General features: G+C 41.1%; 1 protein-coding gene across 3 annotated transcripts in view; it reads left to right on the forward strand.

Moving 5' to 3' along the window:
- nos1 (nitric oxide synthase 1 (neuronal)) overlaps nt 1-13,082 on the forward strand; it is a 144,751-nt gene that overhangs the window by 98,704 nt on the left and 32,965 nt on the right. For all 3 annotated transcript variants that reach the window (XM_068055179.1, XM_068055180.1, XM_068055181.1), the window contains 3 exons: nt 7,283-7,368; nt 8,823-8,967; nt 10,430-10,534. In XM_068055179.1, coding sequence (XP_067911280.1) covers nt 7,283-7,368; nt 8,823-8,967; nt 10,430-10,534 — 336 coding nt within the window. The remainder of the gene's footprint in view (nt 1-7,282; nt 7,369-8,822; nt 8,968-10,429; nt 10,535-13,082) is intronic.

The following is a 13,082-nucleotide window of genomic DNA, read 5'->3' on the forward strand; positions in this document are numbered from 1 at the left end:
CTCAGATTATGTGCTCAAGTCTCTGGAGTGAGACTGAAAATGCTACCATGAACCAAGGATGATTTTTCTTTTAGCTCTAAAATCAGCAATTCTGTTCAAAAAAATAAGGATGTCAGTTATTGTACTACCTTTGTTGTAAGATATTTCATACGGGTTTGACCTCAAATACAACGTCTAGGAGTCAAAATGAAACAAATCATAATCACAAAGCAGTGCATTTTCCTGCCTCATCACCTTCCAAGTTCATCTCCAAAGATAGGAAGGAAAATTGGTTTCGAAAGGAATACCATAGCAGTTTCAATTTAAAATATAAGTAGATACTTTAAACAGGTACAGAGGGAGATTTAGATGAAAGGTAAGCCTGTAGAAGAAAGTCTCAGTGGTTATTTCAGGTACCAGGGCCTTGGAGAATGAAAGAGAGTAAAGGTTATGGTGTGGAGGGTGGGCTAAGGGAAGCAAAAATGAAATAGATGAAGAAATAAATGAGAAGCAGTAGAAATAAATAAGAGAGAGAACCAGAGTCACCAAAAAAGGAACATAAGCAGATGAGAAGGAAAATGAATGGGGAGGTGGACACGAGATAATGATCAAGATTTAACCATGGCTGGTTCCTTCTCCCCATCCCCAATAACCTGATAATGAAGCAGTTTATGCAAACCTTTAGCAGAAGGGAAAAATGTAAAAATGGCAAAATTAATGGTACTCTATCTGAATGCATGCAGCACTCACAACAAGGTAGATAAATTGACGCACAAATAGAAGTAAACAGATATGATATAATTGCCATTACGGAGACGTGGCTACAGGATGACCAAAGCTGGGACCTGAATATCCAAGTGTATTCGGCAATTAGGAAGGATAGGCAAAAAGGAAAAGGAGCTGGGGTAGTGCTGTGAATAAAGGATGAGATCAGTACATTAGTGAGAGAGGATCTTAGATCACAAGATCAGGATGTAGAATCAATTTAGGTGAAGCTAAGAAACAGCAAGGGGCAGCAAACATTGGTTGGAGTTGTTTATAGGTCACCAAACAGAAGTGATAATGTAGGGCACGGTATAAATCAAGAAATTAGAGGTGCTTGTAACAAGGGTAATACAGTAATCGTGGGCGATTCCAATCTACTTATAGACTGGGTAAACCTAATTATCACTAAAGCTGTGGAGGACGAATTCCTGCAGTGTATATGAGATGGTTTTCTAGATCAGTATGTTGAGGAACCAACTAGAGAACAGGCTACTTTAGATCTAGTATTGCGCAATGAGAAAGGGTTAATTAATAATTTTGTTGTAAAGGAACATTTTGGGAAGCGTAACAATAATATGGTAGAATTTTACATTAAGTTTGGAAGTGATGTAGTTCAATCCAAAACTAGGGTCTTAAATCTAAACAAAGGAAACTATGAAGATATGAGGGCAAGTTGGCTGTGCTAGATTGGGAAACTACATTAAAAAGGGGTGACGGTAGACAGGCAATGGCTAATATTTAAAGAATTAATACATGGTTTACAAAAAATATACATTCCTTTGAAGCACAAAAGCCCAACTGGAAAAGTGATCCAACTGTGGCTAACAAGAGAAATTAAAGATTGTATCAGATCAAAGGAAGAGGGTTATAAAATTGCCCAAAAAACAGTAAGCCTGAGGATTGGGAGCATTTTAGGATTCCGCAAAGGAGAACCAAGAAACTGATAAAGAAAGGGAAACTAGAATATAAAGAACAAAGAACAAAGAAAATTACAGCACAGGAACAGGCCCTTCGGCCCTCCAAGCCTGCGCCGATCCAGATCCTCTATCTAAACATGTCGCCTATTTTCTAAGGGTCTGTATCTCTTTGCTTCCTGCCCATTCATGTATCTGTCTAGATACATCTTAAAAGACGCTATCGTGCCCGCGTCTACCACCTCCGCTGGCAACGCGTTCCAGGCACCCACCACCCTCTGCGTAAAGAACTTTCCACGCATATCCCCCCTAAACTTTTCCCCTCTCACTTTGAACTCATGACCCCTAGTAATTGAATCCCCCACTCTGGGAAAAAGCTTCTTGCTCTCCACCCTGTCTATACCTCTCATGATTTTGTACACCTCAATCAGGTCCCCCCTCAACCTCCGTCTTTCTAATGAAAATAATCCTAATCTACTCAACCTCTCTTCATAGCTAGCGCCCTCCATACCAGGCAACATCCTGGTGAACCTCCTCTGCACCCTCTCCAAAGCATCTACATCCTTTTGGTAATGTGGCGACCAGAACTGCACGCAGTATTCCAAATGTGGCCGAACCAAAGTCTTATACAACTGTAACATGACCTGCCAACTCTTGTACTCAATACCCCGTCCGATGAAGGAAAGCATGCCGTATGCCTTCTTGACCACTCTATTGACCTGCGTTGCCACCTTCAGGGAACAATGGACTTGAACACCCAAATCTCTCTGTACATCAATTTTCCCCAAGACTTTTCCATTTATTGTACAGTTCACTCTTGAATTGGATCTTCCAAAATGCATCACCTTGCATTTGCCCGGATTGAACTCCATCTGCCATTTCTCTGCCCAACTCTCCAATCTATCTATATTCTGCTGTTTTCTCTGATAGTCCCCTTCACTATCTGCTACTCCACCAATCTTAGTGTCGTCTGCAAACTTGCTAATCAGACCACAAATATGAAAGTAAACTAGTGAGAAACATAAAAATGAACTGTAAAATTTTCTATAGGTATGTAAAAAGGAAAAGATTAGCAAAGACAAATGTGGGCCCATTACAGGCAGAGACAAGAGAATTTATAATGGGGAACAAGGAAATGGCAGAGAAACTAAAATACTTTGGCTGGAGTTTTACGTGGGTGGGAGGCCTCGCCTTAAAAATCCTTAATCCATACCAGTATATTACCTCCTATCCCATGTGCTTTAATTTTGCTAACCAACTTCCTGTGGGGGACTTTATCAAAGGCCTTTTGAAAATCCAAGTATACCATGTCCACCGACTCCCCTTTATCAATTCTGTTAGTAACATCCTCAAAAAACTCCCAACAGATTCGTCAAACATGATTTCCCATTCATTAATCCATGTTGACGCTGCCCAATCAGATCATTATTATCCAAGTGTCCATTTATCACATCCTTCAGAATAGATTCTGGCATTTTCCCAATGACTGAGGTAAGACTGACAGGTGTAAATCCCTGTTTTCTCTTTCCCTCCTTTGTTAAATAGTGGGGTTACATTTGCGACCTTCCAATCTACAGGAATTGTTCCAGAATCTATAGAATTTGGAAGATGACCACCAATGCATCCACTCTCTCTACAGCCATCTCTTTCAACACTCTGGGACATAGATCATCAGGTCCAGGTTATTTATCAACTTTCAGTCCCATTAATTTCTCCAGTGCTACTTATTTCTTGATACTAATTTCTTTCAGGTCCCTATTCTCGTTAGTCTCTTGGTTCTCCAGTATTTCTGGGAGGTTTTTGTATCTTCTGCCTTGAGGACAGAAACAAAGGCCAGAATTTTACAGCCCCAGTGAGCGCCCCAGGCCAACAAAGGCTCTTAAGTGGCCAATTAACTGCCAATTAAGGGCCTCCTCCCACTGCCGCAGGAATGTTACCCTCAGCAGCTGGACAGCAAAGACCCAAGAACCCTGCCTGGTAAAACCAGGCTGTCTTCTGCGGACTGGGGGTGGGGTGGGGGCAGCCCTCCTGATTGGGCACCTTGTGCCCTACGGAGGGCCACCTCCGAAGCCCCAACCGCCCCCAACACACAACACTACCACCCGCCACTGACCGACTCCCCCTTGCCTTGCTTGGGCCCAGCCGATTGTCCCTGGCAAGGCCCTAAAAACTTACCTGAGTTCCGGGGCCATCCTTCCTGTTGCCTCCGATGGCTGAGTGTACTCCCAGCAGTGGCCACCGCACCCAGTGGCATTGCTGGGACTAAGAGCTGCTGGCCCGCTGATTGGCCAGCAGCTTCATTAGGTGGGAATTCCTGCCTCAAGGAGGTGGAAGTCCCACCCAATGCAGAATGGAGAATGTCAAGAAGACCAGGTTAAGGGCAGTCTACCTGAATGCACGCAGCATTTGCAACAAGGTAGATGACTTAAAGGCCCAAATAGAGGTAAATGGATATGATCTAAATGCCATAACCGACATGATTACAGTGTGACCAAGACTGGGAACAGAATATTCAAGGATATTTAACATTTAGGAAGGACAGGCAAAAAGGAAAAGGAGGTGGTGTTGCGCTGATAATAAGGGATGGGATCAGTACATTAATAAGGGAGGATCTTAGATCGGAAGAACAAAATGTGGAATCTGTTTGGGTGGGGCTAGGAAAGAGCAAGGGGCAGCAAACATTAGTAGGAGTTGTTTATAGGCCACCAAACAGTAGTGGTAGTGTGGAGTATGGCATTAATCAGGAGATTCGAGAAGCATGTAGCGTGGGTAATACAGTAATCCTGGGTGACTTCAATCTGCATATAGACTGGGTAAACCTAATGAGCACTAATGCTGTGAAGGACGAGTTTCTGGAATGTGTTAGGGATGGTTTTCTACAGCAGTATGTTGAGGAACCGACTAGAGAACATGTTATTTTAGATCTAATATTATGTAATGAGAAAGGGCGAATTAATAATCTTCTTGTAAAAGAACCTTTAGGGATGAGTGACCATAATATGATAGAATTTTACATTATGTTTGAAAGTGAGGTAGTTCAATATGAAGCCAGGGTGTTAAATTTGAACAAAGTAAATTATGAAGGTATGAGAGGCAAATTGGTTGAGGTAGATTGGGAAAATACATTAAAAGGTATGACAGCACATAAGCAATGGATAGTCTTTAAAGACATATTACATAGTTTACAGCAACTATACATTCCTTCAAGGCACAAAAACCCCAAAAGTAAAGGCAGTCAAGCATGGATAACAAAGGAAGTTAAGGATTGTATAAGATTAAAAGAAAAGGCCCATAAAGTTGCCAGAAATAGTAGAAACCTGAGGATTGGGAGGATTTTAGAATACAGCAAAGGAGGACCAATGATAAAGAAGGGAAGAATAGAATATGAATGTCAGCAAGCAAAAAATATAAAAATGGACTGTAAAAGCTTCTATAGGTACATAAAAAGGAAATGTTTGGCTAAGACAGATGTGGGCAGAGTCAGGAGAATTTATAATGGGGATTAGAAAAATGGTAGAGAAGCTAAATGATTACTTTGTGTCTGTCTTCACTGAGGAAGATACAATAAATCTCCCAGAATTAGAGATCCAAGGGATTAGGGGGAATGAGGAATTGAAGGAAATTAGTAATATTAGAAGGTTATATTGGTGAGCTATGGTTAGCACCGCAGCCTCACAGCTCCAGCGACCCGGGTTTGGTTCTGGGTACTTCCTGTGCAGAGTTTGCAAGTTCTCCCTGTGACTGCATGGGTTTCTGTCGGGTGCTCTGGTTTCCTCCCACAGCCAAAGACTTGCAGGTTGATAGGTAAATTGGTCATTGTAAATTGCCCCCAGTGTAGTTAGGTGGTAGGAGAAATCAGGGAAGGTGGGAATATGGGATTAATGTAGGATTAGTATAAATGGGTGGTTGATGATCGGCACAGACTCGGTGAGCCAAAGGGCCAGCTTCAGTGCTGTATCTCTCTATGACTCTAAATTAATGGGGCTGAAGGTTGACATGTCCCCAGACCCTGATATTTTACATCCCGGAATGTTGAAAGAGGTAGCTATGGACTTAGTGGATTCATTGGTGATCATTTTCCAAAATTCTATAGATTCTCCAGCGGTTGCATAGTGCCTTGGTGAAATCGCACCTGGAGTATTGTGTACAGTTTTGGTCTCCTTACCTAAGGGAGGATATACGTACCACTGAGGGAGTGCAGCGAAGGTTCACCAGACTAATTTCTTGGATGGCGGGATTGTCCTATGAGGAGAGATTGAGTAGGCTGGGCCTATGTTCTCTAAAGTTTAGAAGAGTGAGAGGTGATCTCATTGAAACTTACAAAATTCCTACAGGGCTCGACAGGGTATATGCAAGAGGGATGTTTCTCCTAGCTGGTGGTGGTGGGCGTGGGGGGAGGAGTCTAGAACCAGGGGACACAGTCTCAGAATAATGGGTAGGCCATATTGGACTGAAATGAGAATTTTTTCACTCAGAGGGTGGTGAATCTTTGGAATTCTCTACCCCAGAGGGCAGTGGAGGCTCAGTCTTTGAGTATGTTCAAGACAGAGATCAATAGATTTCTAGATATTAAAGGCATCAAGCAATATGGGAATAATGCGGGAAAAAGGCACTGAGGCAGAAGATCAGCCATGATCTAGTTGAATGGCCTACTCCTGCTCCTATTTCCTATGTTCCTAACTTGGATCACATCCAGATTTGGGCCAACAAGTGACAGGGAATGACCATATCAAATGAAAGAAACTGAGAAGCAAAATCTGAAACAATGTGAAAATGGATAGTAACTTAATTTTAAATTAAAAATTCCTTTACGTTTAAGAGTGAGAATGCAAAAACTATAGAAAACATTTCATTATAACATAAGAGATAAGCAGAGATTCTTAATATTTGTGTTTCTTGTTTCTTTAAACTTGGTTTTCCTGATGATTTGTTACCCCAACAGTTTGCAGCCAACTGTATTCCCTTAAGAAGCAATTCTGACTTTCTAATAAATTAGCAGTAAGTTATTAAATATTTACCGAATCCACATGAGGACATCTGTATTTTGGCATCATTCAATGCTTTCTGTGCTTTAATTTATGCGCATGCTGCCAAAGGGCCCTTTATCCCCTGTGGTAAGTCGGGTTTCTTTTATCACCACCAACTCACCACCTCACAAAGCACACATGGTTCAAATTATTGAAGATATTGATGGTGATCTAGAAAAATGTACGTTGGTTAAAACATTAATTAAGTTAGGTAACACTCCACATCTGAATATGATGCCTTAGTAATGCCTAACATGTTCTGGTGAAGTTTTGAGTAGGTTTGGTAGCATTATGTATCATGCAAGAACTCTAACAAAAGAGCAAAAGGCACTGTCTTAAATGTTGTTCCAGACCTACATGATGTATAATTGCCATCTCAAAGGTAACCTTTCCACAGTGACCTGACTGAACACTCCAGGACTAGAAGTTACCGATGAGCGATGCTCGTAGATTTGTAATGCTGTCTGAGTGAAAAGAACTTAAAACTTGTTGCTTAAAACTGAGTTCTAGCCTCAGAATCTCAGAATCAAAATCCCATTTCTTATGCATCATTGCATGTTCAGAGGTTAATTGTGTTAACTGCTTTTTCTCATGCAGTCCGATCCCTGGTTCACTCATGTGTGGAAAGGAGACAATGGAACTCCCACCAGAAAGAGAGCCATTGGATTTAAAAAGCTAGCAAAGTAAGTTTATGATATTCAACGCACTACAGTTGAGAGGAGCCATATACTGTAAATGTTAAAATATGTTGCTCAGCAGTTCAGTTTGATTCAGCAGGTATATTTCAGTACACACTACCTACTTGTGACTGTGTCAAAAATACCTTTGTCTAGTTTTTGTTTGATGGTTGTTCCTTTAAATCCAGTCATAAGCAGTTTGGGCCAGTGACAGCCAGAGTCTTGTCCCAAGCTTGAATCACTACAATATTACAAGTTTCATTGGCTACAGCTTTGAGAGAGGAATAATTCAAACTTAAATAACGCTATGTGACTGACAGTTCCTTTTTAAATTTGAGTGGGCAATTATTCAAAATCCAGGAAGTCCTGGGAACTCTTTCTGGGATTTTAATGAGCTCTTTGAATCAGAGAGTTCATTTGAACATATCTGAGAAGGAAGCATTCGCTTTGAAACTTCTCAGAAAAAGAAGGAATTGGTTTGAAATGTGCAAGACAGAGTTTATGATAACTCTTTTGCAACTGGTGAGAAATTTAAGAAGAAACATTGATAAATTGTTTACAAAGGGTAGTTTAGTATTTTTTGTTCCCAACCCTTTATTGTTTTTCCACTTGATGGGCTAGTTGTAATCTATAACTGTTACATGCTTGATTGCCTTTTATTAAATAAGTTTGTTTAGTGATTTTAAACTTAAAACAAGGTCTGAAGTTTTATTCATTCATTAAGCTTTGAGAGAGATCCTATAAGTTCAGTAGCTCGAAATAATTACCTGACAGGTTTTCTGTATCCTTGGTGCATTAGCGAAGTCTTACCTAGATCTTAAGACTAGAATCGTCTCAATTGAAGGTATGGAGAGAATGGATTGACCCATGAGTGTAATCTAAGATGACAGCCAAAGTAATCGAAAGTGAAAAATGCAGAAAGTGGTATTACCATATTTAAAGACCTCTCGTAGTATGTTTATATACTTTGCATGGGAATATGAAAACGTTATAATCCTACCTAAAAAATATAATCCAGCTTCTTTGTGCACATCACCCTTTCAAGTTTCATAAAATATGGCCTGTACTTTACTGAGTATGGCTTTTCTCCACTACTTTAAACAAGTTACACCATTAATAACCCCATCACTTTTGGGAAAACAAACCACTTAGGCCAGGCATTGCTGGCTCACCAGATGTTTGGACGAGATTAAACCAGACTCGTCCTTTCAGAAGCACAGTCACATAGAGCAACAGTTGGAAATAGTTAAGCAATGTCAACTGGCATCATGATACTTGACAGAGAATAGAACTCATGTGGTACAGGACTTTCCAGGATGCAGTCTCAATCCATAGCTGAAAGAAATGGGTGGGTCCAGGCTCCTGAGGACACACCTCCAAAAGAACTGTTGTCATATCCTGTCATTATCTACACCATGAAGATATCCAGTCCTAATACTCTTTCATTTTCATTTGAAAAGGGCAGTGAAATTCTCTACAAAGTTGATGGGACAAGCAATGGCCAAAAGAGTAAAAGCCACTATCTTGTATGCTACAGAAACTGGGAAGTCCCAAGTCTATGCAAAAACATTATGTGAAATTTTCAAGCATGCCTTTGATGCAAAGGTGAGAAGCAAATTTGTTTTAATAGTACTCCTTTAAGTTACTTCACAATGCTACGTTACAATAATTGTGTGACTCACGCTATAGGGGAGATTTTCTTGGCTCCATGCTCGGTTTCACCGGTGCAGCAAATATCAAAAAATTGGACTGGCCGAATCACAAAGGAATCTGCCTGATTTGTCTCCATTTAAATGGATGGAAGGAAAATCAGGAGGATCCTTCACTGGCCTGTGCTCCGAACTGCCCAATTTTCCATTATTCTCAACATCCAATCCAATGAGCCTAGTATCATCTCCCCTCTAAGAATGATAAATATATACACACACCTCTGTTTACTTCACAGGATGCAAATACCATGCAAGAATAGTACTTGTTTTTGAGTAGTACAAGTGGACAACACCAAATTCTAACTGGTCCCCTTGCACCATTCTCTACCCAGGGGAAAGCAGTGTCTGGTGAATGTTGCTCATTTAAATATGTGCACAGGGCTCTACTTACCAACATCTTATTGCCAGTGACACTTGTAATGTCAGAGAAAGCTCCATGGGACATTTGACCCTTGCCTCACATTGCAAATTAAAACCTGGAACAGGGTATAACTAGGGCTCTTTTAAGCTTAATGTATAAAGTCACCAGATGCTGTTATACTTTGACCAATACAGGGCTATGGAAGTACTGTCTATGTTCTCAATACTGAAGTGGTGTGGCTGCAGTTACACTGCCATTCCCACATTACTGAGAAGCAGAAACCACTTCGCAGAAGCACAAAGAGTAGGGGGTGAGGTGAGGGTACAATTTTGGCTTTGGCTGATAATGTAAAATGAACGATAGCGAGTCAACAATCTGCTTTACATCTCTCCCAATTTTAATATTCATTGAAGTCAATGGAACTAAAAAGCAGCAGAGATGTAAAACAGGCTGTCAACTTGCTATCACACATTTTACATTATCACACAAAGCCCAAGTTACCCCCAAAGGGTGTAATGTAAATGTTTAATTATTGAGAATTCCTTAGCATAAGAATATGATAATTAACTATGGTGAAAATAAAAATACAAACTAGCGGAAACTAGCTAGTACTCAGTGATGCACATCACCCAGCATTGTCAGGAATTTAGATGTTCGATCGTATATTATAGGAATTCCTTAAGTTGTATAACACATCTTATATTGGATTCAGATGCACTTTTCTTCATGAAAGATCCATAACGTATGTCTATTGCTGTGATGCTATCTATATATTTAATTTACAAATTGTTTATTTCAAGCACAATAGAAGAGGTAGCAATGAGAATCTGCAGTGTTATTAATTAGTTTCAACTTTTGACAAATGACTGTTAATGGCTATTGCATTTTATAAATGAGGTATAGATTTATGGTTGTAATGATGAGTTAATATAGTTCAACCTGAAAAAGGATGGAGTTGAAGTTTGGTGTGACTGCCTGAATTCCACTTCTTCTGCAGGTGATGTCCATGGATGAATATGACATTGTGCATCTAGAGCATGAAGCGTTGGTGCTGGTAGTTACAAGCACTTTCGGCAATGGTGACCCACCTGAGAATGGAGAAGTATGAGAATAAATAAAAGTTACTTGAGAGTATTTCCAAAAGACAAGCCAGTAAAATTTTAAATCATAAGAGTTCAAAATGTGCAAATTGATGCTGGTTATAGTTTCTTGAACGCCGATGCTATCTGAGTACCAGCCAATACTGCCTTTGTGTCAGATAACACCATTTTTAAAATTTTGTATGTAAATAAGTATCAAAATATCCAACATACAGGTCATGCCTTCATGTGGGTTTTCTAGGAGGGAATTTTATTCTGGCGGCGGGGGTCTCAACATCCAGAAAAGACGATGCCGAGATCCCCATGTGGCCTCTTCTCCAGAAGGCCTGCCGACTCTAGTGCCAATCAGGCATTTAAATGGACTTAAGTGGTGGGCCTTCCATATGATCAAGGACCCCGTCGCTGGAAGTCCTGCCCATGGAGAGCTGCTTGCCAATCAGAAGTTGGCAGCTGCAATGCCACCGAGTAGGCTGTGGCTGCTGCAAGTGGAGCAACTACTAGGGGCTGAGGTAGGTCAGGGCGGGAGGGATCTCACAGGGTGGGGGTCATGGTGGAGGGGAGAGGGGTCGGCAGCAAGAGGACAGGGTGGCTCTCAGCAGGTCCCCCCCCCTTCCTGATGTCGGGTCCCTCGTTCAGGCACTAAGTGCCTTTAAAGAAGGGTCCCCCATCCCCTGGAGCTGGAAAGCAGCCTGCACAGTTTTCTGTGCCGTGCTTCCCGTGTGGTCCCAGGGCCACCCGCCGCACAGCTAATTGTGGCTATGGCAGGAAAAGGCCCTAAATTTGGGGTTAATTGCCTAGTTAAGGGCCTCAATTGGCAGCGGGTTGAGAAGGCCGTTCACAGGCCTTCCCGTCGCTGACTAAATTTTGGCCGAGCTGATTTTATATTCTCCCCACCTCCAAACCTGCCACGGGGGACAGCATAAAACCTATGCATGGCACAACTCAATGGGATGTTACTGCACATAGGTGCAACCTCTGTGCTCAATTTTACTGCAAGCATGATGGATTGCTCACTGTTGGTGATAAAGCCATTTTCCACATGGAGGAATAAATAGCATAAAGAAGATTTTCTCCCTTTAGGTACTAATTTATTTGTATTGAGGTTTCTTACAAAAGCATATAAATGCTCCTTGTCCCCCTCTTTCATTGCATCAATGAACCAAGTTAGGAACAATGAAAATAGCTGTTCTGTTGCCAAGAGTGCAAATTCTTTCCCATTTCCCAAAATGTACCACAGCTTACCCATCAAGAATTCGTTCATGTTAAAAGATTTTTTATAATAATGTCAGAGCAAATTGGTGTTATTGTGAAATTATAAAGAATAAAAAGGGTCCTGTTATGCTTTAAGTCTTCTAAATTTGCAATCACTAGAAAAAACAGTTTTAAAAATTCAGAGTTAAATATCAGATATGGAGTTCCATTATTCTGCATAGCACTGATTTCCTCTCATACTCTGCTGGCTTTTTAAAGCAAACCACTCCCATTTGACTTAGAGGTCTAAAATGAACATCGTTGCACTCATTCTATGGGCCTAAAATTAGACTCCTTAGATAGCTGACATATTAACAGGATTAGATACCCAGTCTGCTGAATAGATTAAGACTTGCAGTTAGAGTCATAGTTATATAGCACAGAAACAGGCCCTTTGGCCCATTGTGTCCATGCCTGCCATCAATCACCTATCTGTTCTAATCCCATTTTCCAACACTTAGCCCATAGCTTTGTATGCTATGGCATTTCAAGTGCTCATCTAAATACTTCTTAAATGTTGTGAGGGTTCCTGCCTCTACCACCCCTTCAGGCAGTGTGCATTATTTCCAGAGCTTATTTGGCTCATCATTAAGAGCTAGCGTGGGTGAACCAGTTGCTTTGCTTGCTTGGGAAGATGGTGTTAGCCTCTGAGGTGTCATCGTGGTGAATCTCCATGTGTAGAGGTGCTATCTGTTCCACCTGAATCCTCTGCTTCTCAGTAAATTCACGGTTTGTGCTGGCAGCTGTATCTGGACTAGTCTTAAATGTTACCTTTCTTGATCTCAGGGAAACTTGTACAGCTATATCTGCCTGTATCTGGCTGGTAAAGCTGTACAATCGTAACTTCTTGAAACTTTCTGTCTCTCTGTTGGAGATGCACTTACCAATTTTACAGCAACACCCTTCCAGTCAACACTGAAGTCCTATACCTTCAACGACAAAGACTATTACAAGAACTACTAAAATAACTAAGGACTGAGAACTCAGGACTTTCGTGTCAAAACCACCATCTTATATAACCTCCATTTCCAAAAACATCTCCTCAATTCTATTGATCATTCTGAGGGGGCATGTGCGTTAGGAGAAATCAGTTCTTTAGTGTCAATCGCCTCATGCAGCCATGTTGGTAGCCCCAAATGACCTCCAAATCATGAGGCACTGGTACCTAGACATGCTAGGCTACATGTTTATTCCCTAGCTCCTTAGGGTTTTGCTCACACAGGGTCACACACAGGTGTAGATAAGACAGGACACCCTTATATCCTGCTTCAGAAGCTCTTCCTGAGCATGAGGTCTTGA

The sequence above is a fragment of the Heterodontus francisci genome, chromosome 23 (assembly GCF_036365525.1).
Source record: "Heterodontus francisci isolate sHetFra1 chromosome 23, sHetFra1.hap1, whole genome shotgun sequence".
Lineage (NCBI taxonomy): Eukaryota > Metazoa > Chordata > Chondrichthyes > Heterodontiformes > Heterodontidae > Heterodontus > Heterodontus francisci.